This window comes from Arachis ipaensis, chromosome B4, assembly GCF_059453495.1.
Source record: "Arachis ipaensis isolate K30076 ecotype BB chromosome B4, ASM5945349v1, whole genome shotgun sequence".
Taxonomy (NCBI): Eukaryota; Viridiplantae; Streptophyta; class Magnoliopsida; order Fabales; family Fabaceae; genus Arachis; species Arachis ipaensis.
Genome location: NC_142439.1, coordinates 133,731,781 through 133,756,616, shown reverse-complemented (window position 1 = coordinate 133,756,616; position 24,836 = coordinate 133,731,781). Strand labels below are relative to the sequence as shown.

The following is a 24,836-nucleotide window of genomic DNA, read 5'->3' as shown; positions in this document are numbered from 1 at the left end:
ATCGAAAATTAGTTTTTTGACTAGTTTATATATATAAATAAAAATATTACGTATATATTAAAATATAAAATCAGTAATTAATATATTTGTGTATTAGGTATGTTTTAATTTATTTTTAATATATATATATATATATATATATATTAATATATATTTTATATTAATGGTTGATTTTAATTTACACATAATATAGTTGATATACAAAATATTATGCATAACTAAAAATTGAGATTAAATTATACTAAAAGCTTAATGTATATATAAGTTTATTAATACTGAAAATCCATGCAATAGCAAACCAACCTACTGAATATATTTCTTTCTTTGCTGCTACACTCCATTATTATTATTATTATTATTATTATTATTATTATTAAATATGCGCACTTGTTTATACACAAAAGCATTAGCAATGTACACACAAACACATAGGTTAATAGCACTTAACCTAGCAAGAACTGAGTAAAAGTGATGAAGATTAGCCTTATTCAGATTGTTTTGCAACCATTTATCCTCAAATCTTGAACTGATTGCAACCACAACAACTATAATCTCATTGTTAACAAAAATTCTGAGTCCAAAAACAACGGAGAGTGTCGCCGCTCCCAAACTTCTCATTCCCTCCGACATCAGATTGTAGTACAGTTCTTGAAATTCTATCTGTGTTAACGCATCCGACGTGCCACTAATAACATTTTGCATTCAAATTTTGTCTTTATATTCGTAATGAGATCTAACTGTAAAAGGCCCAATGTAATAAAGATTTAGACATACCTAATGATTAAGTTCATAAAACGTCCAAAAAAAATGATTTAGTTCATATGAATTGAATTCTATCTCGTAGCGCTTAGGTCTAAAACTAAGTTCTTGATATTTTTTTTCTACGGTATCGTTCAATCCGACAGATTAATGACTAATTTGTCGCGAATCTTAATTTCGTTTAAGGGTTTGTCGCTGGCCAATAAATTACTGCATGCATAAGACGAAATTCGACTAACCCAAATTGGTTAAGTTCTTGATATTCTATTTCTATATTCGCTCACTTTGGGCTTTGGCATCAAAATCTTTTGTATGTACTTTCATCTCTCGCTTCATACCTTGCCAATAAGCATCAAGTCACTCCCATTTCAGGCCCAATTACCTTCACTAGCCCAAGATAACACTTCAGAATATCTTTTCAAACAAACAAAAAAATTGAAAACCAACATTTTTTAACTAACAATTAGTCAATATTCCTCTCTTTCTTAAAAAAGTTTTCTTTTATCATTTTACACTAATAGTTCAAATTCTTAACTCTTATATCTAGCTACTTATTTATTATTTTGATGGTTAAAAAATGATTTTTTCTGGAAAAAAAAAACGTTTTCCTCTGTATATTTGCATTTATGATTTGTAACAAACAAATAATATATGGAAAGAGTTTGTAACCCTTCTCCTTAATTATTAATATAACTTAGTTCTTTAATTTGTTTCACTTTCAGCTTACTATATATGTAAAAAAAAATTGAAAGAATAATCCAAGAAGCAATAATAATAACAATAACAAAAATTAAACAATGGCTACTTTTATCTTGAAAAATGTGATTCCCCAACTATTGTTGCTTCTTATGATGATGATGATGATCATAATGCCATTAGGCATCAAAGGAGACGAAAAATATGTTGACATCACAAATAGATTAGATGGGAAATTGAAACTATTCCTTCATTGCAAATCCAAAGATAATGATCTAGGAAAACACCTCCTCCGACATGATGACACTTATGGATTCAGCTTTAAACCTAATTTTAGCCTAAAGTTTTTTATTAAACCCACAACACTATTCTTTTGTAAATTTCGCTGGAAAGGTGCATGCCATTGGTTTGATATATATGATGATAAAAGGGATAGAAAATTAATAACCCTTTACTGGAATATAACACAAAAAGGACCATGTGTTAAGAGTTCTCTATTTTTAAATAGGGAGACAGAATTATGCTATGATTGGAATAAAGATAAATGCTAGTGTGTTGGAAAATGGATTTTTTCAATTGTTAAAAAAAATTGAGAATGTAAAGTGTGATTTTTAATCTTTTATTTTTTTTTATATTTATTTTTGGTCCTACTTATAAAATCAATGGTAGAAGATCACACTTTACTCTTTCAATTGTTAAAAAAAATTGAAAAAATCCATTTCTAGTGTGCTGTGATCTTATTATTGGTATTGTCTTCAATATGGATCCGATTATTATATATTTGGGGCTTAATGGTCCTTAATTAATTGGTGTTTAATAATGATAAATTTAATAAAAGATTATATGAAATTATACTTTTATTTTTTTATGTTATTTTATTTTATAAAAGCTTCTATTAAAATTGAGATTGAGTAGTTCTAACTCAATTTTAAAAATTAATTTAAGAGGTGAGGGATGTCTTGTACTTATAAACTATTTATGTAGTATTTGGTAGAAAGACAGAGATGGAAAGACTGAGATTGAAAGACAGAGACTAAGAGATAGAGACTAAAATAAATTTCAGTATTTTATTTGGTGCAAAGTGGGAGACATAAATCGAAATAATAATGAAACTCTAATTTAATTTGTACAAAAGATAAAATTGGAATTAATTAATTGAAATGAGGGTATTTTAGGTATGAAATGTTATTAAAATTTCAGTCTTCATCTCTAAAAATTTTAGTTTCCTGTGTCCCTACTTTTTGGAAGTACTGAAATACTGAAATTTTAGAGACAAAAACAAAAAGTTTAGTACCAATCTTTGAACCAACAAACATAATATTGAATTTCATTCTTTCGATCTCTGTTTCAATACCTCAAAACAAACGCTAACTTAGTGACATATTTTTAAGAAATGTGTGATTTATAATATACTTCCTTTGCGCATACCAATGATCATTTGGGGCGTGAGCATTAGCAAAGACCATAAATTCTAATACCATTTTTGGTTGTCCATAGTATCCTTCAGTTCGACAGGTCAAAGATTAATTCGTCACAGATCGAAGCTCTATTTAAAGGTTTGTCGCAGGTCAATGAATTACTGCATGCACAAAGCAGAATTCAAATCTCCGACACTTGTTTAAGCGAACGAGTGAGCTGATCACTCGATCACCCCAATTGGTTAATTCTAACACCATTTTAAAAGCTCAATTCTAAAAACTAAATAGATAAAAGATGTCTGACACACTTATAAATACTATTTAATTAGAGACCACATGTTTTAGATATATTTATATTGTATTTCTTTTTCTTTTATTTCTCTCACCTTTCCACAACCGTTGACTGCTGCAAGCATGCCTATCTAATATTAATAATTTGTAAGAAAAAAAAACCATTTTACACACGCAATAATATATACAGAGATATATACAATATTACCTATTGAATTTTGATATATATATTGAGTTGATCAATAACAAATTAAAAGAAGAGATTAAATTTTGTCGAGTGTCTTTTACAAGAAATTACTTATAAAGAAAATGACAAATAGATCTTTGACCTTTTGATCTGTAGATATTTAAATTTTTAAAAATTTAAAAGTATATTTAAATTTTTGACATTTTTAAAATTTAGACATATTGATCCCTCATCTTCACTTGGTTCTATCAGACTCAACAGAAAAATCAAATATGACTCTCTTTATACTGGTTGATACGGATATACATATGAAAAAGTTTTTAAAATTGAACAAATTAGACTTAGTGATCGATATGTCCAGATTTTGAAAAAGTTAAGAATTTAAATGTATTTTTAAATCCTTAAGAACTTAAATGTCTGCAGACCAAAAAGTTAGGGATCGATTTGTCCTTTTTTCTTACTTATATAAAGATGTTTTTTTCATATAAAAATAAAGATAAAGTAAAATTTTTTTTAAATTTGTTAAAAATTAAAAAAATATATTTTAAATTTTATTTTATTTTAATTTTATCTTAAAAATTTTTTATTTACCTAAAAAATAATTTTTTTAAAAAATTTAGGACTCAGCTTCACAAGGACAAATTTTAACACAAATAACTCGCTCTTGATTGTCAAATATTATTGTTATATTAATCTTAAATTTTTTTAAAATTTAATTATAAAAAACATATTTAATATAAATAAAATTTTTTTAAATAAAATTAAAATAAAATAAAATTTAAAAATACTTGTAAAATTTTTAAAAATAAAAAATATATTTTATCTTAAAAATAATAATTAAAAATTATTAAATTATTTATATATTTAACTAAATTACTTAATATATGGTCGTATATTTCATTTTAACTATCATATTTTTAGGAAGACATTACAATAGGTTAAAACATAACTACAACTTATCATTATCACATTTAAGTTACAACACAGCTAAAACCTGCAGTATAAGACTATAACTAACAATTACCAAATCCTAATAACAACATCATCAAGAAGCAAGTAATGTATATAAACTCCTAATTATATATTAATTTACATATATTCTCTAATCAAACATGACATGATGATCATGTAAAATGTAATTAAACACACAAGAGGAGCTTCATTCAATATAATCAACAAGCTAAGCTAAGAATGAATATATAATAGATTTCTTTTTTTTTTTTTCTAAAAAAAAAACCATAATTATTCATCAAAGCTGTGCTTTAATCCCAGCAAAATCCTTGACTGTATAACCAACCTTTTCAAATTTTCCTCTCACATTATTCTCTCTAAACTTCAAATAATCCAAGCACAAAAATGGCTTGTAAAATCTCTTGTTCCCTTCACCAACAACTTCGTCAGGAGCCAAAATAATCTTTTCATCCTCAAAGCACCAAAAAAATGCCAATGAAAACCTACTATTATTCTTCTTCACTATTGATGGCTTCCTCAAAACAACTCTATGCTCTGAAGATCTTAATTTATCATTGCTCCAAGCTTGTAACATGTCTCCAATGTTCACAACTAGGGTTCCTTCTGAGGATTTTATGTCTATCCATTTTTCTCTTCCTCCTCCTTCGTTATTATTATTATTATTATCATTTTTCGATCTCACTTGAAGCCCTCCAATTTCATCTTGGTATAGGATTGTTATGCAACTCATATCAGTGTGCATTCCAAGACCCTCAACTAATAATTCTTCATCATCATTTTCTTCTTCTTCTTTTTCGATAATAATATTATTATTTTCTACTTGTGATGATGAATAATTGTTTATTCTGAAGTAACCATGGCACTTGCTGAATTCAGATTCAAGAAACTTCTTCTCAATTCCTTCCCCTAAACTCATCAACACTGCCCTTAGGATTTTCTTTGACAATTCTTCCATCTTATTACCATATTCTTGCAGCATCTCACTACATAAAAAATACATGAGACTAATAATTAATAAGTTGCATTAATATTTGTTTTAGTTATTTTATGGCCAAAAAAAAAAAAAGAAAAAGAAAATATGCATAGTGAAAGTTTTGAGAAAAAACACCTTTTCACAAATTTGTATAAATTTTATAAAAGAAGAATACAAAAAATAGTTCTCAACTTTTTTAAATCATTTTAAATATTAAGTGATAAAATCACTACTTTAATTTTGAAAAAAAAAAAACAACATACATCATTTTTTTTTTTGGATTGTACCAGGGCATCTATTAGGTCGAAAGCCCAATAACTAATTCCTTAGATATTGCAGAAGCATAAAATGGACGACTCTCCCAAACAAACAAACTCTATTCTTATTTTTCAGAAAGAATCAAACTTAAAAGAGATGATTAAAAGACACAAACCCTCGTTCATCTGTGTTAACTTGCATTAGCAAAAACAACCTACATCCTAAGAATGGTTCTAGGCAAGTAGTGGTGAGTTCTATTTGGTTTTCGCTATTATTTTTATTTATATATATATTTCTTATTTTTAAGATTTTATATTTAGGAAATGATGAAAATATAATTTTTTTGTCATTCACTATTTTAATTTATTCCTAAAATCGTGAAAATATGAGCTATATAAATAATTAAAACAGAGAATTTAAAATGAAATCAAGAAAGGATTATTAGTAATTCAAGTAATTAAGCATGCTGAATATAGATAAACATAGTATAGTGATGGAAAAAAAAGGTTAATTTGCACATACTTTATTATTACCTTAATTTGGAATCTTGTTTATCAAAGAGTAGATCTGAAGAACTCTTAGCTGAAACATAGAAGTTAGGTCCATTAACTCTGAGGCTCTCAAAGAAAGGAGATGCAATGAAATGGGGAGTGTAAGATTTAAGAGATGAAAAAGGGCCAAGCTTGAGTTTTGTATCATAAGGGAGGCTGAAGAATTGTTTGGATAGTGATTGGAGTTGGATGCAAAGATCTTTGGAGATTCCATGGTTGATGATGTGGAAGAATCCCCACTCTTTGGCTGCTTTGGTGAGAGAGGACAGTGAAGAAGGTTGCAAAGGTTGTGATATGTCTAAGATAGGAATTTCAACATACGTAGACATTATTCTTGCTACTATATCTTTAATTGGCAATCAAATTTAGTTAGGTCATCATCACCTGTGAAAAAATTATTAAGACTTGGCTAAATAATCTTACTTCAGAGATGATGAAGGAGAAGAAGCTAAAGAAAGCACAAGACTCATGAATGTATACAGAAGTTAGGTTTATATATTATTATTATTATTATTATTATTATTATTATTATTATTTTTTTTTTATCACTCTACTAATCTTCTTATAAAGTTTTAATTTTTTTAGTTACTAATTTTATTGTCAATTAATTGGAGAAATGTGTCATTAAAGATATAGATAATAAAGAATAAGCTACTATCTTTTAATATAAAAAATTTTAACATTAACGATATTAAGCTGGCAGAAATGAAGATGTTGAGATGGATGAGTAGTCATACGCGATTGGATAAAATAAGGAACGAAGATATAAGGGAGAGAGTGGAGTAGCATCCATTGTGAAAAAGATAGTTGAATCGCGTCTCAAGTGGTTTGGACATGTGAGAAAAAGACCGACAGAACACCTAATCAAGAGGATGGATGAGATGGAAAATGGATAAGGGGTGAAAGACAGAAAAAGACCTAAGAAAACCATCCATGAAGTGGTCAAACAAGATCTACATGTAAATGATCTTTTTATAGACATGATACATAATAAAGTACAATGACACATCGTTTGATTTATGTAACCGATTCCACTTAGTTATTATTGTTGTTATTTGTAATGATTTTAACCTCGAGAGATGTAATTTACTCGATGTATATCATTAAACATTAGATTAATTCGATAAAACTATAAAAAATGAGTGGGTTAATTTTGTCAAATATTTTGAGTAATTTTATTGAAATGATATATTTTTTGAGATAAATTAGATATTATAGTGAGTTAGTTTAATTTATATCTTTCTTTATTAGAATTGTGGAACACAAATTTTCCATAATAAAAAATGTATTGACGAGAATAGTTATTCCAAAAGATTTTAAATGATTAAATAAAAATATATAAATAATTATTACATACCAAAAGAAAAAAGAATTACATACACTACATAATGTGTATCATGAACTATTAGTTATAATATTCAGAATCATGACAACCACTCAATTGGAATGTAAAATTTTATATTCTATTATAATATTAAATAGTAATTGGGGTGTAAACTGAATGATTATATATGCACAATGATGAGTCTATGACTTTGACTATAATCAGGTGTGCCTACCATTTTAAAAAGGCTATTGATAAAAGGGAGCATCATCACTTGCAAATTCTGTCACTTTAAAAGTTCATACACTTCGTGGCCCCTATTATATATTATTGTTAGCCTTTATCTGTATTTTAAATGGTTCATGGAAATGTATACGTATTGTTTTACACTACATACATACAGCAGGTGACACCATTTTATGTGGTTGTATAATATTGTATGCTGATTTAAGATATGATTCCAATTATCAGCTTTTTAATTAAGATATTAAGTAATGAACTTAAGGAGTAATAATTTCTTTACATAATGTTTGTGATTAAACTATTTTAACATGCTATATTTGTTTTAGGAGTTTTTGTTTTTTCTTCTTTTAAAATGTTTTTTAACAATTTATTCATGATTAGATATTTTAATTAACAAACACCCTATATTTTTTCCGAATTGTGTTTTCACTTTTTTTTTGTCAATACTAAAATTTTTTAGAGATTATTTCGATAGCTAACCATAAATAATGAATAAATTAAAAGAATTGAGTACTTGTTCTACTGTACACTACGTTTGTATGGAATATTGAGATAAAGATATATAAATATAAAATTATGTCTAACAAATAAAATATGAATATAAATATTATGTTTTAAAATATTAATTAATGTATTTTGTATTATTTTTGATAAAAAAATATAAAAATAATAATAATAAATAGGGTTAAGTATGATTTTAGTTCTTAAGGAGGTAGGGATTGAAATTTTTTTTTGTCCTCAACCTTTTTTTACTTACAAAATCGTCCCTAAGATTCAACTTAATTTTAAAATGGTCCTTTAATTTTTACTAAAATTTTAATTTTTATTACCAAATTACCTCTAACTAAAAAAATATAAAATAAATAAAAGAAAAACCCCATTTTTAGGATTTATCTTGTGCTTAATTTAGTGGATTTTACCTATTATTCTCACACTTATTCATATAATTCGCATGTTTTACATTTTCCTTCCTAATTTTGTACTATGATTGAAAACATGCTTCTTTGACCTTAAATTTGCTAATTTTAATCATCTCTTATTACCATTCGATGCCGTGATATGTTTGCTGAGTGTTTTCAGGTTTTACAGGGCATAAATGGCTTAGAAGATGGAAAAGAAGCATGCAAAAGTGGAAGAAACACAAGAAAATGGAGATTTGAGAAGCTGACGCTGACGCGCACGCATGGACAACGCATGCGCGTGATCGCGCCATACTTCAATCGACGCGTACGCTGGGGGCTTTTAGGGAAGAAGAGGGAGAAGGGAAGGTGGGGAAGGGAATTTGCCGCCGCTGCTCCTTGTCGCTGGATGTCGCTGCTCCTTTTCCTCGCTCGACGTCGACGCCAACAACTCTGCGAGGGTGGATGTCGCACGCCGCTTGCCGTTTCTGTAAGACCCAGAATTTTCGAAAAATATTATTATGAGTTAATTTCAATTTATATATTTATTAAAGACTTTATTTTTTTAAAAAATTATTTTATTAAAAGTAATTAAATTAAGTTTTGATAATTAAATGAGAAATTTTACTTAATCTTATAATATTGGATAATTTTCTGTATTTAAATTATAGAGCTTAATAGTTGTAAAAAAATAAGAATTTTGTATGATTTAGTTTGAATAATTGAATTTTAGAATTTAATATTTTAATTTTTATAAACAAAGAAAATTAATTATAATATCTCTAATTTTAAATTAGAATACTTGATTTAAAAGAAAATTAGCAAATTGATAACCAAATAATATTTTCAAAGTAATTTTAAGAAATTAAATTAGATTTTTATTTAATACTCTATGCCCTAATTTAATTAAAATTACCAAATTTCAATTTACCCAAAATTCCTAATTCCCAAATTAATTCAGAAACCATAATCTAGCCACCGCAACTCATCACCGCCATCCTTCAGGCTTTCCTTTTTCCCCAAAACCCAAACAAGAACATAGCATACATGCACATGTAGAGAGAGAAGGGAGAAACGGAAGAGAGAGAGAGAGATCCAAGGGAGGCGCCGCTGGGCCAGAACCGCCGCTGGGAGGGTCCTCGCCGTTGCCGCCATAGCCACGTAGCCGCTGTCTGGTCGTCATCGTCGTCGCGCTCACCAGAACCGAGGCAGAGAGCATCGGCGAGAGGAAGCCCGTCAACCCATCGCCGCCGTTTGTCTTTGCTGCTTCCAACTGCGCTGTCGCAAAGGAGAGACGCGCGAGAGAAGAGGGGTCGATTCTGTAACCACCACCGTGCCGTCGCCGCCGTTCACACCGTCAGCTCCGCGTAGAGCAACCATGGCCGTCGAGGGTCCATCCACGTCGTTGCTGAAGCTTGAACGCTGCTGCAACCACTGCGTGTCATCGTCTTCAGATCTGCCGCCATTGGAGCGGAGCTTGGCCGTCTGCGCTGTAGGAATTTGTCATCGGAGGAGGGGAGGTGACAGTGGTGGAAGTTGTTGTTCTGCCCTGCTCACTGAACGGCGCAGGAAAATTGCGGCTACAGCCGTTACAGGACGCCCCTACAGGCTGCAGCTACCAAACCCTATTTCACTCCAATTTGGGTTCCGGCTCTGGTTTGTCTATGCCGAGTTTTGTTCTCCCGAATGTCGAAGCTGCCATCCTCTTGGTAAGCATTTTTATTTCCGGAATCTTTGAAATTAGCATTCTGGTATAAGTTGTTAGAGATTCTGAGCTGTTGGTGTCATAGGGTTGAGTTCCGATGACTTCATGTCAAAATTAAGGTTGTTGCTGAACCATCAGAGCTTCCGGCCGCTATCAGAGCGGCTGTCCGGTCAATTTGGAAGCTATTTCTGTGTCGTTCTATTCTGTTTATCATGGTGAGATTATTCGGTTCCGTTCTTGTTTATCGCAATACTCTATTATCAATTATGTTCTAATATCGCTATCCATTCCGTGTTAATTCTAAATTATGTCAGATATGTGATTGTCGGAATTTCTGCAGTTGCTGCCGATTAACATGAGAATAAGGATTTAATGGGTTTAATTATGCAACTTGCGACTAATCGAGGTAGGAATTTTTCTTAAAACCTATTTTATATTACAGAGTTGTTATAAATAGATATTGATGCAAAAAGACATACTTCTGTGATTATATTCGTCTTGTGGATGTGATGGTTTGTTAGATTGAATTATTGGTTACTTGATTACTTGAGTGGTGTACAGTTGTTAATAAGAAATTTGTTTGAAAAGTTATTTACTTGGTTATTATGAAAAGTGATTTTTATTGGTTTCAAAGTTGTTTAGTAATGTAAATGGATCGATTTTGAAAATAATTTGAGATACGAAAATAAATTGATTCTGGAAGCGGTTTGATTTTGAGTTAGTCTGATTTTATAAATGTTTTAATATTTGAGCTGGTTTGATTTTAAAAAGAGTTTTATTATTGGGATTGGTTTGATTTGAAAATAATTTGATATTGGAACTAGTTGAATTTTGAAAAATGATTGAGATTTGGAAATGGTCGATAAAAGGTTTGAGAAATGTTTGGATGGAACCCGAAAAAGGTGGCAGAGTCCAAATTTTAGAAGAGATGCTGCCGAAATTTTATAAAATTGGAAGTTTCATTTGAAGTAATTATTTAAAAAGATTTGGTTTTAAACATTATATGTTTTAAGATTGATTTATTTAAAAAGAAAGAATTATGTTTTGAATAGGGATTGTTAATGAACGGAATGGAAAGAAGGATGATGAGGATTATCTTTGAAATATGATTTTTGAATGAATTTGGAAATGAGATTTGGATTGATGAATTATGATGATGTTGAGAATGTTAAGATATGATCTTTGAATTATTCACATGGCTTATGAATTTGAATTATCTGAGACACGAATTTTTCTGGGTAGACATAGTGGCTTGCCACCACTTGCTTCAGGTGGAGACTCAATACTTTGTTGACCCTACGCCGTAAGTGTGATCGGACACTATAAATTCCCGGGAATGTAACCTCCATTGAGAAATATTGATTATTTGAGAAAAAGCTATGCATAGACTCTTGGGGATGCACGTCAGGGGACAGTCTAAGGTTTTTGGACTTGTCGGGTTGGTTGGATAACTAACAGATGAGTCTCATCAGCCATAGGACACGCATGCATCATATGCATTTGTATGTTTTGCTTGGGTTTGAACTTGTTTTGGTTTGCCTAATTGCTAAACTGTTCTTAACTGCTACTTGAACTATTTTCTATAATTGCTACCTAAACCTGTGCTTTCCTTGTCTGTCTTGCCTGTGTTTGTCCTGATATGCTACATTTGAGAATGAACTTTGGTGCTGAATTAATGATTGTGTTGTTTGATTGCGTAGTTGGTTTCTGATTGAGATTTTCTTATAAGAAAGGAAAGGTTTTGGATTTTTGAAAGATTAAACATTGTTTCTTTGAAAAGGTTTTGAACGATTGCCTATTAATTTTCAAAAGATTCATAAGGCAATGATAATCACTGAGCTTGAAAACAGTTTTCTTATTACATATCTTCATATGACAATTCTGAAACTCCGTGGTGAGACCGTGTGGTTAGGTTCTCACCCCCTGCAGCTTTACCTTTCCAGGAATCGGATGGAAGAGCATTACGAAGGGCTATACTGCGTTTTAATTTTATATGATGTTGTATTGATTAGATTATTTTTCTTCCCTCGTCTTTGTTATTACAATTTTTTGTAAGAGGGATAGGAGTTGTGTGTTTTATATGTATATTATATTATTGGTTATTATGTAAGAAGTCTTGTATATGAATCTATGCTTGCTTGTTTTTTTTAGATAAAGTACTGATTTTTTATTTTCAAAGAAATCAACGATACGATGTCGAGTCAAAGGCTCCTATTCTAATATTAAGTATATAAAGTAGTCGTAATACTTCTTGCAATAAGAGTGCCGCGGCCGGAAGTGTGATTCTGGTAGTGAGGGTGTTATAGTTTCTACTCTTCTTCCTTGCTCGGTCACCGGTCGTCACTGCTCCTCGTCGGCCGCCACTGCTCCTCGTCCTGCTCGCCGGTCACTCACCCTGTGCTTCACATCCTCACCGCTGTGCTTCTTAGGGTTCCAATTCTTCTGTTTCTTCTGTTAATTATATTGTTGAATTTTTTTATTTGTGGATTTGTTGATGCTTCTGGTTGCTTCTGTTTCTGTTTTTTGTTGTTGTTGTTCTTCTAATTCCATTATTCATTGTTGTTGTTGTTCTTCTAGTTCTGTTTTTTTTTTAATGTTTATTACATTATTTCATTGTTATTGCATTTGCTTTTGGTTCTAGTTTTGTTTCTGCATCTGCTTCTGCTTTTGGTTTTACTTCTAGTTGATTTTGGGGAAGAAGAGAAATGGTATTTAGGTCTAAAGGACGATTTTGAAACTAAGTTAAACCTTAAGGACAATTTTATAAAAAAAAAAATTTGGAAACAAAAAAAAAATTTTCAGCTCCTACCTTAAGAAACAAAATCGTACTTAACTCTAATAAATATAACTTATTTTTTATTTTTTTATTCTCTCTATTAATTAATTTTTCATAATTATATTTTTCAACTTAAATTTTTTTGTGTGAAAGAGAACAAATGTAAACTGAACTTTTTATAATTTATTTTTTTATATTTAAGTTATCATTAAATAAAATATAAAATATTATTTTTTATATTTTATTCTTATGTCTTATCTTATTCTCTTATTAAAACTAAATGTAATTCATCATAAAATTATTTTTTTTTTAAAAACTTACATTAATAAAAGGAGACAATATAAATTATTATATTTTTAAAATAAAGGTCTCTTTTTAAATTGTTTGATCTTTTATATTAGTTATTTTTTTCGTCTTATACTTTTTTTTGTTAGTTCATAAAATATCAAATTTAGACCTTTCTAACATAGAAATTTAATATCATGTTATATTATTATAAAATTATTTAAAAAAATAAACCAATAAAAAAATAAATATAAATAATTATATTTCTAATTTAACTTTGTAGTTCGACACAGAACAACTATTCCAAGCCCTTAAAAAAATGTTATTTGATGCTAAAACCGTAAACTGAAGGGACAAAATGATTCCGGGAATATTACAGGGTTGACCTTTGGAATTGAGAAAGAGAGGCTTTTAAGAATAATATATTATGATTGGGTAATGCTAAATAAACAAAAAAAAAAATAGACAAAATTTGTCTTATTTAATATTAATTAATTGTCGTAACAATTGTGTCCGAAAAATTTGCCAACAAATTTGTTCATACATCACCAACGTGCTTTCTTTTTATTACTCTTATATGTCCATAGTCATCACTCATCACATTACTCTTTGATTTATGGTTAGAGATAGATATTCAAAAGATTTTGGCGCCGACAAAATGTACTTGACTTTTGTTATTAACAAAATAATTTTCGAAAAATTTTAAAATTTGACAAAATCACCCCTAACATGAAAAGATGACGTCACAGTGAACGGAAAATACTAATGTGGCCGTCGGAAGAGAGCTCCGATAATAACAAAGAGCTCTGACGATGTTAAAAAACACCACCAACCCCTCCTCATCCTCCTCCTTCCCACCACCAACCCATTCTTCTTCTTCTTCTTCTTCGGCGCCGGCGAGGGAGGATGCACGCGAGAGCTGGTCGAGTCGGCACCTTCTTAACCGCGATGCTGGAGAGTGTAGGGTGCGAGGTAGCAGAGACGGGAGGTTTCGGGGTCACCGTAAATTTCAGCAACACCGCACTCTTCACGTAGTTTTTCTTCGTCATCGGAAAAGGAGAAGAGAGACAAGTATTAGTGTTGTTGTGGCTTGGGGATTGGAGAGTTGTGATTGTGGGAGCTAGCGGCACATGTTGTGGTGGCGGCGGTGGGTTTAGGGAGGGTTTTGTTGTGGGAGAGAGGGAAAGAAGATGGTTTGGAGATATAGTTGGTGGTGGTGGAGGTGGCGCACGGCAGTTGATGCGAGAGGAGAACAGAGATTTAAAAGTGAAGCAGTGGCCATGAGAAAACGTGTCGCCCTTCTCTATTACGCCATAGTGGGTCGTATTTTCTTGCGTCACTGTCACATGCGTCCTGCCTCTCTCGCCGGTGCCAGAGAAAAAGAAGAAGACGCCGGAGAAGAAGAAGAATGAGTTGGTGGTAAGAAGAAGAAGGAGGAGGAGGAGGAAGAGGAGGAGGATAAAAAGAACAAGGGATTGGTGGTGGTTTTAATATCGTTGGAGCTCTCTTCCGGCGGTTACATTAGTATTTTTCGTTCACTGTGACGTTATCTTTTCATGTTAGGAGTAATTTTGTCAAATTTTAAAATTTTACGGGGACTATTTTATCAATAACAAAAGTCAGATATCATTTTGTCAGTGTCAGAATTTTTCGAATACCAATTTAATATTTATTTCTTATGGTTAACAATTAAGTAACAACCATATTATATATTTATATTAAAATTAATTATTAAAATCAGTTATTAATATAAAATATATATTAAAATATAAATATATATTAAAAATAAATTAAATTATATATATTTATACGAAAATATATTAACAATTAATTTTAATAACTAATTTTAATATATAAATAATATTTTTGTTAAGTGATTATGACCAAACCCATTTAGGATCATTCCAATTATAACCGGAAAGTGGTGGAAGTAATAGTATCTGAGGTGGAATATTTAATTACACAAAATTACTTTATGGGTGGATACTATGAGAAAGGTAATAATTAATGTCTATTGTGCGGTGGCCAGCAAAGGCTTTATGGATATTGCAATAAATAAAATTAAAATTAGAAAAATGCTCTTCGAACATATCATTTGTCCATATATATGGCATGAACATAAGAGTACAGAATTTTATATACTTTTTCCCGTTTGGAAATATATCGCATTAAACTTTAAATCAAGTTGAATTAATTGAATAGTTAATTCATTTGATTGAAATAAATATTATGAGTTTGAGCTTTATTTTGTATATGTAATAATTTTAGTTAATTTTTTTATTATCAAATATTTTCAATAATCTTATTAATTATTTAGTTTTGCATTAATTTTAATCTCTTCTAATGAAAAGTATTATTTTTGAATAAATGACTATTTATACTTATAAAATTTGAAAATATTGACATATGTATCTACATTAAATTAGATTGAAACTAAATTTGTATCTATACAAGATGCCTTTTGTCACACAAAAAACATTTTATATGGGTAAATTTAGTTTCGATCTAGTGTGAGTACACTATTTTATTATTGTCGTTATTATTATTACCATCGCTACTATTTCTTTTTCTTTTTTCTTTTTTTATTTGAATTTTTTCTCCATCATCATCGTCGTCATCATCGTCACCATTATCGTTATTATTATCACCATCGTCACCTTCTTCTTTTATGTAAATAATATTATTGTTCACTTTTTTTTTTAATTTTTGCACTTATTTTACTTACTTTCACTACATTATCTACTGATGTTTGCACTTATTTTTTTTTAATCAAAATTTGTGAATTTGTAACTCAAATTTTTATGAAATAAATTTTTAGTTCTATCACATTATTTAGTTAGAAATTTTAGTGTTAAAATAAAAATATTTTGATGTTATTCTTTAGAAATTTATGTGTTATTTTATATATCAGATATGTCATTTTTTTATACGTAAATAACACTGTTCATTCACTTTTGAATTTTTGTACTTGTTCTACTTAATTTCATTGTATTGTTTACAATTTTTTTCACTTATTCTATTTTTCTATTAAAATTTGTGAATCTGCAACTCAATTTTTTATAAAATAAATTCTTAACTCTATCACATTATTTAGTTAAAAATTTTGGTGTCAAAATAAAGACATTTCAGTTTTTAAATGAAGATATTTTAGTGTTTGAGTGAAGACATTTCGGTATTATTGTTTAAAAGTTTATTTGTTGTTTTATATATCAGATACGTCGTTTTCTTTTTCTACGTAAATGATACTATTCATTCTCTTTCAAATTTTCGTACTTATTCTGCTTAATTTTACTGTGTTATATAATAAATTTTGATGCTATTTTATTTTTGACAAAAATTCAATCCAATGAGTGTGAATCTAGATTCATTCAACTAAATAAGATTGCAATACAATATATACATATTTATTTAAATCTAATATGAAAAATAATACTCCTAAAAGGAGAACTAAGAGTAACAAAAAAAAAAAAGAAAAAAAGAAGAATAAAAAAAAAAATATAACATTAAAAAAGATATTTCTGTATGTTTATAATAAATTTTTTACATCAAATTAAATAATTTGTGTGTTATTATTAAAAAATTTTAGTGTTATTTTTTTGATAATTTTTACATAATTCAAAATTTCCTCTCTTTCTCTTTGTTTTCCTCCCTTTTAAGAAGAATAAAACAAAAAAAATATAAAAAATTAAACAAAGACAAAAAACTGTAATAACACATGAGAAAGAAAATGAAAAGACAAAAAAAAAGTGTGTAACTTCACACGCCAATTATGTAAGTGATGTATTTTATTGAATTTGAGTTCATTTAATTAGATTTAGTTGTCAAAAAACTTAAATTTTTAATAAAATTGCTTTTTTATTATATTCTCTTGCTTCATTTATGATTGGAGCATACTTTTGTCGTTATGCATTAATTGTTAAACAAAGGTAAATTATTAATGCATTAAAGGCTTTAGGAGTATATTTTTATCATTATGTCACTACTAAGTATTGGTATGAAAATATTTGATAGCTAAAATAAATTATTTAAAAATAGTAATAATTTATTTTATTTAGTATTTATTAATTATTATAATAATTAATAAATATTAAATAAAATAAAATTTAATTATTTTTTTTATTTTTTAATATTATTGAATAAAACTATATATAAAAATAAATTAAAATATATATATTTATACGAATATATAATGACTAATTTCGATGATTAATTTTAATATATACTTAATATTTTTTATCTAAAATTGAGTTGATGGGAAGAAGAAAAGCAACTCAACAAAAAAATATTTCAAAGCTTTTTTACATATATCTAATTTTAAATCTAATTTTCATACATTTTTAGTTAAAAAAATTAATATAAAAATTAATTATGTATTTGATTATTTCGGCAAAATAAATAACTTTTAAATTTGCTAGGTAAAAAGAATTATTTAAACGTCTAAATTTAATTGGATAACCATAAAAAATTAGTAGTTAAGAAAATATTATAGGAGAAATTAATGTCCTATCAAAAAGTAGTATAAAATTAATTTCTTACTTCAATGACAAACATACTGGATAATTAACATGAAATATATAAATTTCCTCCATATTTTTTGAGCACTTGACTTTCCACCTTTATAAATAGCTATGTAAAATGAAAGAAAAAAATAAGTAAAAAAATTATAGAATTACTCAAAGTTGCAATGTCGCACGTTCTTAGTAGAAATATTCTTTTGTTATCTCTAGTTGTGCTACTGCTACCACTATGCATCAAAGGAAGAACATCTGTGACGATTGCGAATTCTTTAGATGGGAATTTGGATCTCACTGTTCACTGCAAATCTCATGATGATGATCTTGGAGCGGTCGTTCTCCATCCTAATCAAACCTACATATTTAGCTTCAAAATTAGATTTTTTGGGGGCACATTATTTTTTTGCAGTTTTCGATGGAAGAATGCATGTCACTGGTTTGATATATATAAAGAAGGTAGAGATGAAGAAAAGTGTCTAGGGTTTTGTAAATGGTATGTAAAGCAATCTGGCCCATGTATGATTTCAAATTTTGGGGGGAAACCTTATTGCTATGGATGGAGTGTATCTGGGTGTATTTGATCTTCTCATAATATAATAGTGTTGAAGAAATGATCATATGATTGAAAAATTAATGAATAATAGATTGATCAAGTTTCGTACTTTTTCGGGTCTCAAATAATTGTTTGTACATATTTTAAAAATATTTTCGTTCCAAAATAAAAGTATATGAATCAAATATTTTTTTTTAAGAAACTTGATCAAACTTTTGATATAGAAATTTTCATATTTTATTATGAAACCACTTGCTTTTTACTTTGTTAAATAGTTTCTTATGGATGTTATCACAGCTAAATTTCGATAATATTCAGGAGTTGAATTCTCTTAATACAATCTCCACATATCTAAAAATCATCAGAGTCTTTTTTATTTTATTTTATTTTTTTTATACAAAAATATTAGGTGACTTATTTTTTAATTTTTTATTATTGTCATTCATATATTTTTTCTTCACTTCATTATAGGAGAAATATAACACCCTAACTATCAGAATGTCACGCTTCCGACTGCGTGACTTTGATAGGAAGAAGTATTACGACAACTTTATATACTTAATATTAAAATAGGAGTCTTTAACTCGACACCGTATCGCTGATTTCTTTAAAAACCGGAAATAAATACTTTATCTTAAAAAAAAATAAACAGACATAAATTCATATACATATAAAACACAACTCCTATCCCTCTTACAAAAATTGTAATAACAAAGACGAGGGAAGAAAAATAATATAATCAATACAACATCATATGAACCAAAATGCAGTATAGCTCTTCGTAATGCTCTTTCATCCGATTCTTGAAAAGGTAAAGCTGTATAGGGGTGAGAATCTAACCACATGGTCTCACCATGGAGTTTCAGAATTGCCATAAGAAGATATTTAATAAGAAATCTATTTTCAAGCTTAGTGATTATCATTGCCTTATGAATCCTTTTAAAAACCAATAGCTAATCGTTCAAAACCTTTTCAAAGAAACAATGTTTAATATTTCAGAAATCCGAAAAAAAAAACTTTTCTTTTCTTATAAGAAAATCTCAATCAGAAACCAACCACGCAATCAATCAACACAATCATCAATTCAGCACCAAAGTTCATTTTCAGACGTAGCACACCAGGACAAACACAGGCAAGACAGACAAGGAAAGCACAGGTTTAGGTAGCAGCTACAGCAAATAGTTCAGGTAGCAGTTAAGAACAATTTAACAATTAGGCAAACCAAAACAAGTTCAAACCCAAGCAAAGCATACAAATGCATATGATACATGCTATTCCATTGGCTAATGAGCTCATCTGTCGGTTATCCACCCGACAAGTCCGAAAACCTTAGATTGTCCCTGGACGCGCATCCTCATGAGTCTATGCATAGTTTTTTCTCAAATAATCAATATTGCTCAATGGGGTTAACCCGGAAATTTATACGTGCCCGGTCACCCTTACGTCGTAGGGTCAACAGAATATCGAGCTTTCAACCTGGTACATGTGGTGGCAAGCCACGACACTTTATCCAGGGAATCTCGTATCTTACATCATTTAATCATTCAAGCTAAGTTTCATACATAATCATTCATCAATATTTAAGCCATTCTCAATATCATAATCACTCGTCAATCCATATCTCATTTCCAAATTCATTCAAAAATGATATTTCAAAGTCAATCCTTATCATCCTTCTTTCCGTTCCATTAATCAACAATCTCAATCCAAAACATAATTCTTTCTTTTCTAAATAAATCAATCTTAATACATATACCGTTTAAAAACTAAATCTTTTTAAATAATTACTTCAGGCGAACTTCCAATTTTATAAAATTTTGGCAGCATCTCTTCTAAAACGCGGACACTGCCACCCTTTTCGGGTCCCATCCAAACATTTCTCAAACCTTTTCTCAACCATTTCCAAATCTCAAACATTTTCCAAAATTGAACCAATTTCAATATCAAATTATTTTCAAATCAAACCAATTCCAATAATAAAACTCTTTTTAAAATCAAACCATCTCAAATATTAAATTATTTATAAAATCAGACAAACTCAAAATCAAACCGCTCCCAGAATCAATTTATTTTCATATCTCAAATTATTTCCAAAATCAATTCATTTATATTACCTAGTAAACTCCAAAACCAAGAAAATCCACTTTTCATGATAATCAAGTAAATAACATTTCAAACCGATTTCTTATCAACAACCATACACCACTCACACAATCAAGCAACCAATAATTCAGTCTAACAAACTATCACATCCACAAGACAAATATAATCACAGAAGTATATCTTTTTGCATCAATATCTATTCATAATAACTCTGTAATGTAAAATAGATTTTAAGAAAAACTCCTACCTCGACTCATCGAGACCATAACCCAAAACGCATTAAGGGAACCTTTTAGCTCAACCCGAAACCAACAGCAACCGCAAACTCAGTCCCTAATCACTTTCACAGCACTCACAACAAGTTAAAAGTGACATGCAACGCTCAAAACACGACCCTACATTACCAGAGCCTCAGAGTTTATAACCAAACATAACAGAATACTAACGCATGGGTTTTTCGAAACATAAACACTTCTGTAAAAGAAACCAGAGCAGTGGTGATCTCTGAACTGGTTTGCGGCAGCCCCGACAGCCACCTCAAGCAGTAGCGGCGACCAAACTCCGGCGACGATAACTGAAACTAACATGCATTGACAATAAAGCTTCAAGAATCTCAAGAGAAACGAAACTCAAAACTTAAAACCTTACCGGCAGTGCTTTTCCGGCGACGGCAGTGGGTTTCGGGCGGCAGAAGCTCAGTCACGGCGACGCAGCCTCCAGCAGTAGTGGTGATGGAGCACGCAACGGCGGTGGTAGTTTCTCGTTGCACGATGGCGCCTCCCTGTTTCCTCCACCGTGAGATCTCTTTCGCTCTCTGCCCCAAAGACGGTGACAATCTGCGAAGGGGAAGACGTCGGCGAGGTCTTCATGGCGGCGATACAACTGGGCGGCGGCTGGGCTTGTCGGAAACGGCGACTCCACACGCGATGAAGACAGCGACGGTGGCGCGACGGCTGTGCCTCCTTCTCGCGCGGTTCTGTTTCTTGATGGCGGTTCTACAGCAAACCAACGGCGTCGGCGGCTGTGGGGTAGTGCGGACAGCTCCTCCCCCGGCGCTCTCTTCCTCTCTCTTGGATCTCCTTCCTGACGGCACAGCGACGGCGACGGTGGCAGTGATGCCCACCGGCGCCGTTTCCCTCTCTTCTCCCTTCCCCCTTTCTTTCTTCTCTTCCTTCGGTTCCCCATCTCTCTTTCCATCTTTCCTTATTTCTTTCTTCCATGAGTCTGCTGTTTTGCTGCGTGGGTTTGGGAAGGAAAGGGGATCTTGGTGGCTGAAGGAGGTAAGGCGGCAGGTAGGGTTTCATTTGTGTAAAAGAAAAAAATGGTTTAATTAGGGTTAGGGTTTGCATATGGAAGTGGGAATTTTGTGTTTGATTTGAGTAAAATAATTTTAATAAAATTGGAGCATAAAGTGTTAATATTTGAAAAACTAATTTAATCTCTAAAGTTACTTTAAAATATTATTTGTGGTATAAAAATACTAATTGATTCTCAATAAATTACTCTAATTAAAAATTTATGGTAATATAATTAATTTTCTTTATCTTAAACTTAAAGTATTAAATGATATAAATATAAATTATCTAAAATCAAATCATATAAAATTCTTATTATTTCATAACTACCAATTTTATAATTTAAATATAGAAAATAATTCAATAATTATAAAATTAGACAAAGTTCTAATTTAAATAGACAAACCTCATTATTTTTGAATTTCTAGAACTTTAATTCATAAATAGAAAAATAATCCATAGGTATAGAGTTTGGATAAAATCCTTAATTTATTTCAAATCCAATTAATTGGCTTTAATTATTTTCAATAAAAAAATTTCTGAAATTAAAACTATAAATAAATATATGATTTGAGATTGATTCAAAATAGGACTTTTCAAAAGTCTTGGGTCTTACATCCTACTCACCTTATAAAAATTTTCGTCCTCGAAAATTGATACAAAATAAAAGAGATTTTCATATTACTTCACTCTTGAACTCATTTAAAGTAAAGGCAGAAAGTCCTGTATGTATATATATATATATATATCACCAGGATTTTCATATGGCATAAATGTATAAAGGATATAAGTGTGATGCGAAACAGAAGTTACAAGATAGGCTTGATGTACAAGATGAGAATCGTGGTACTGTACCGCTCACCAGTTTTCAAGAGGACGATGCTCGGGTTAGCTACTGAACATGTCGGGTTGGCTATATAACCGACAAAGAGCTCATTAGCCATAAGGCAGACATGCATCATCTGCATTTGCATGCTTGGTTTGGGTTTGAATTTGTTATGGTTTGCCTAACTGCTTAACTGTCTTTAACTGCTATTTGAGCTACTTGCTGTAATTTCTATCTATACCTGTGCTTTTTTCGTCTATTTTGCCTGTGTTTGTCCTGGTGTGATACTTTGGAGATTGAGTTTTGGTGTTGAATTAATGATTGTGTTGATTGATTGCGTGGTTGGTTCCTGACTGAGGTTTTATTAAAGTATAAAAAATCAAGTTGGTTCATCATAAACTTAATGAACCTATGCTTGGAACAGGTTGGTCATTCATACAGTCTAAGAAACTGATTAAGATTTTCTTAAAAGAAAAGAAAGGTTTTGGATTTCTGGATATTTAAATATTGATTTTTGAAAAGGGTTTTTGGATGATTAGTCGTTGGTTTTTAAAAGATTCATAGGACGAACATTAATCACTGCCTTAGAATCAAATCTTCTCTTTATACATATCTTCTTATGACAATTCTTATGTGGGAGCAATCTCTAGAGATATGACCCGGCACCCCACACCTATAACACAGACCTAAACCCTTTCGGCACGGCCTATTTGGATGAAAAATTTTGCACCTTTGACACCTCACATCCTCTGAGTAAGGCGTCACTTGCTTCCCTTTATCACTCCCCTGGCGACTGCCACTCTTCTTGAACTCTTGGCTCCTTGGTGCGAAATTCTGGTTGTGGTCCCTTCGGCAGAACTCCCAGCTTTCACCCCCTGCCACAGCATCCTTCTTTAAACATTCTTCCGCGACCCTGCTCTTATTTACCAAGTCTGAGAAAACTCTGATTTTCATCGGTCCCACAGAACTCAATATATCACTCCGAAGTCCTCCTTCGTATTTGATGCACTTCTACTCCTCAAAGTCTCCTGGAGCTCCCTAACAAATCCTAGAGAATCGGCACAATTCCTCAAATTTATTTGTGTATTCAGCAACTGACATATGACCCTGTTTCAACTGTAGCAGTTCAAGCTCCTTAGCCGTTCTGACTGAGTTAGGAAAGTATTTCTTGTAAAACTTAGTTCGGAATGCATCCCAGGGTATAGCTGCATCATGATGCTGCAGAAGGCGTTGTGTCCCTTGCCACCAATACTGGGCTTCACCCGCTAACTGATAAGTTGCAAACTCAACACGTTGATCTTCAGGGACTTGTTGTGCTTGTAAAGCCCGTTCGATTGCTTGAAACCAGTTGTCAACCTCAGTGGGGTTCGTGGTTCCTCTAAATATTGGTGGATGTATCTTCAGAAAAGTTGCAACCATCATTGACCTATTATCCCCATTAGCGTCGTTCCTATTTCCAGCTTGATTCCCTAGCGTTTTGGCTGTCGCCTGCATAGTCGCGACCATGTTTTTCAGGGCAGCCATAAAGTTCACAGGGTCATTTCCCATCGTTTCAAGGTCCGTAAGAACTATTCTACCTCTGCCTCACCCGCGACCGCGTCCACGAGTCGCCATCTAGTTTCTGTTCACACCAAACAAGTGATATCAAGGTGATCATTCTCAATATCGCAAGTCTAGTACTTCAAAGTCTGAAATGCATGCTCATGAATATTCATGCCACATTTATCATTTAGATAACCTAGTTTGGCATGTACGACACCCAAAGTATGCCCAGAAGCATAGTCAGTCCGACCCTCAGGCTCTACAGGAACGAACTGCTCTGATACCATAATGTAATACCCTACGACACAGAGCTTTACACTTAAGTCGTAAAATAGAGGTGGTGAGGTATTACGACCTCTAAGAATAAAATATACATACATAATATAATTGAAGGTAATATTCGAAGATTCTTGAAGAAAGGTTTAAGCAAAAACCACGAAAAGAAAAGCGCATTACTCTCGTAAACGTAAAACCGGAGAAAAGATAAAGGTAAGACGTGAGTATATACAAAGAGTTGAGATCCGTAACTCCAATAAAAAATCTAATCTGATAAAAGTGTTCGTGTCCTTCTCCTCTACACGTTGGCTTTAGTTTTGTCCAGTAGAAGTTGACGGTAACGTAGCTCCTCTTTCCCTTGAGTTCGGCCAATTGGAGTTTTAGGAGGCA

The 24,836-nt window shown here is 31.0% G+C and overlaps 3 protein-coding genes across 4 annotated transcripts; 1 reads left to right on the top strand and 2 right to left on the bottom strand.

The window, feature by feature from the left end:
• Positions 1–4,258: 4,258 nt before the first annotated feature.
• Positions 4,259–6,573, bottom strand: LOC107638064 (gibberellin 20-oxidase-like protein). The gene is made up of 2 exons (XM_016341242.3): positions 6,088–6,573; positions 4,259–5,306 (listed from the first exon to the last, which is right to left on the bottom strand). The coding sequence occupies exons 1-2, from the start codon at positions 6,432–6,434 to the stop codon at positions 4,601–4,603; spliced, it is 1,053 nt and encodes a 350-aa protein (XP_016196728.1). The 5' UTR covers positions 6,435–6,573; the 3' UTR covers positions 4,259–4,600.
• Positions 6,574–9,696: 3,123 nt separating this feature from the next.
• Positions 9,697–10,682, top strand: LOC107638065 (uncharacterized). 2 transcript variants are annotated; one of them, XM_016341244.3, is made up of 3 exons: positions 9,697–10,280; positions 10,362–10,491; positions 10,591–10,682. In XM_016341244.3, coding segments are annotated over exons 1-3 (462 nt in total). In that variant the 5' UTR covers positions 9,697–9,949; the 3' UTR covers positions 10,592–10,682. The 2 variants fall into 2 exon arrangements, with proteins under 2 accessions (XP_016196730.1, XP_016196731.1); XM_016341245.3 differs by lacking the exon at positions 10,362–10,491 and having other exon boundaries at positions 9,700–10,280.
• A 12,984-nt stretch (positions 10,683–23,666) lies between these two features.
• LOC107637123 (uncharacterized) lies at positions 23,667–24,176 on the bottom strand. Its single transcript, XM_016340569.1, has one exon. It carries the CDS (start codon positions 24,174–24,176, stop codon positions 23,667–23,669), a length of 510 nt encoding a protein of 169 aa, XP_016196055.1.
• Between the last annotated feature and the right edge of the window lie 660 nt (positions 24,177–24,836).

What these genes read in the sequence shown, in the direction of transcription:
- LOC107638064 (XM_016341242.3), bottom strand. Translation starts at nt 6,434, where the DNA reads ATGTCTACGTATGTTGAAATTCCTATCTTAGACATATCACAACCTTTG. An exon ending in AAACAAGATTCCAAATTAAG is followed by an intron (nt 5,307 to 6,087) that starts GTAATAATAAAG and finishes TTTTTTATGTAG; the next exon opens with TGAGATGCTGCAAGAATATG.
- LOC107638065 (XM_016341244.3), top strand. Translation starts at nt 9,950, where the DNA reads ATGGCCGTCGAGGGTCCATCCACGTCGTTGCTGAAGCTTGAACGCTGC. An exon ending in TCGAAGCTGCCATCCTCTTG is followed by an intron (nt 10,281 to 10,361) that starts GTAAGCATTTTT and finishes TTGGTGTCATAG; the next exon opens with GGTTGAGTTCCGATGACTTC.
- LOC107637123 (XM_016340569.1), bottom strand. Translation starts at nt 24,176, where the DNA reads ATGGGAAATGACCCTGTGAACTTTATGGCTGCCCTGAAAAACATGGTC.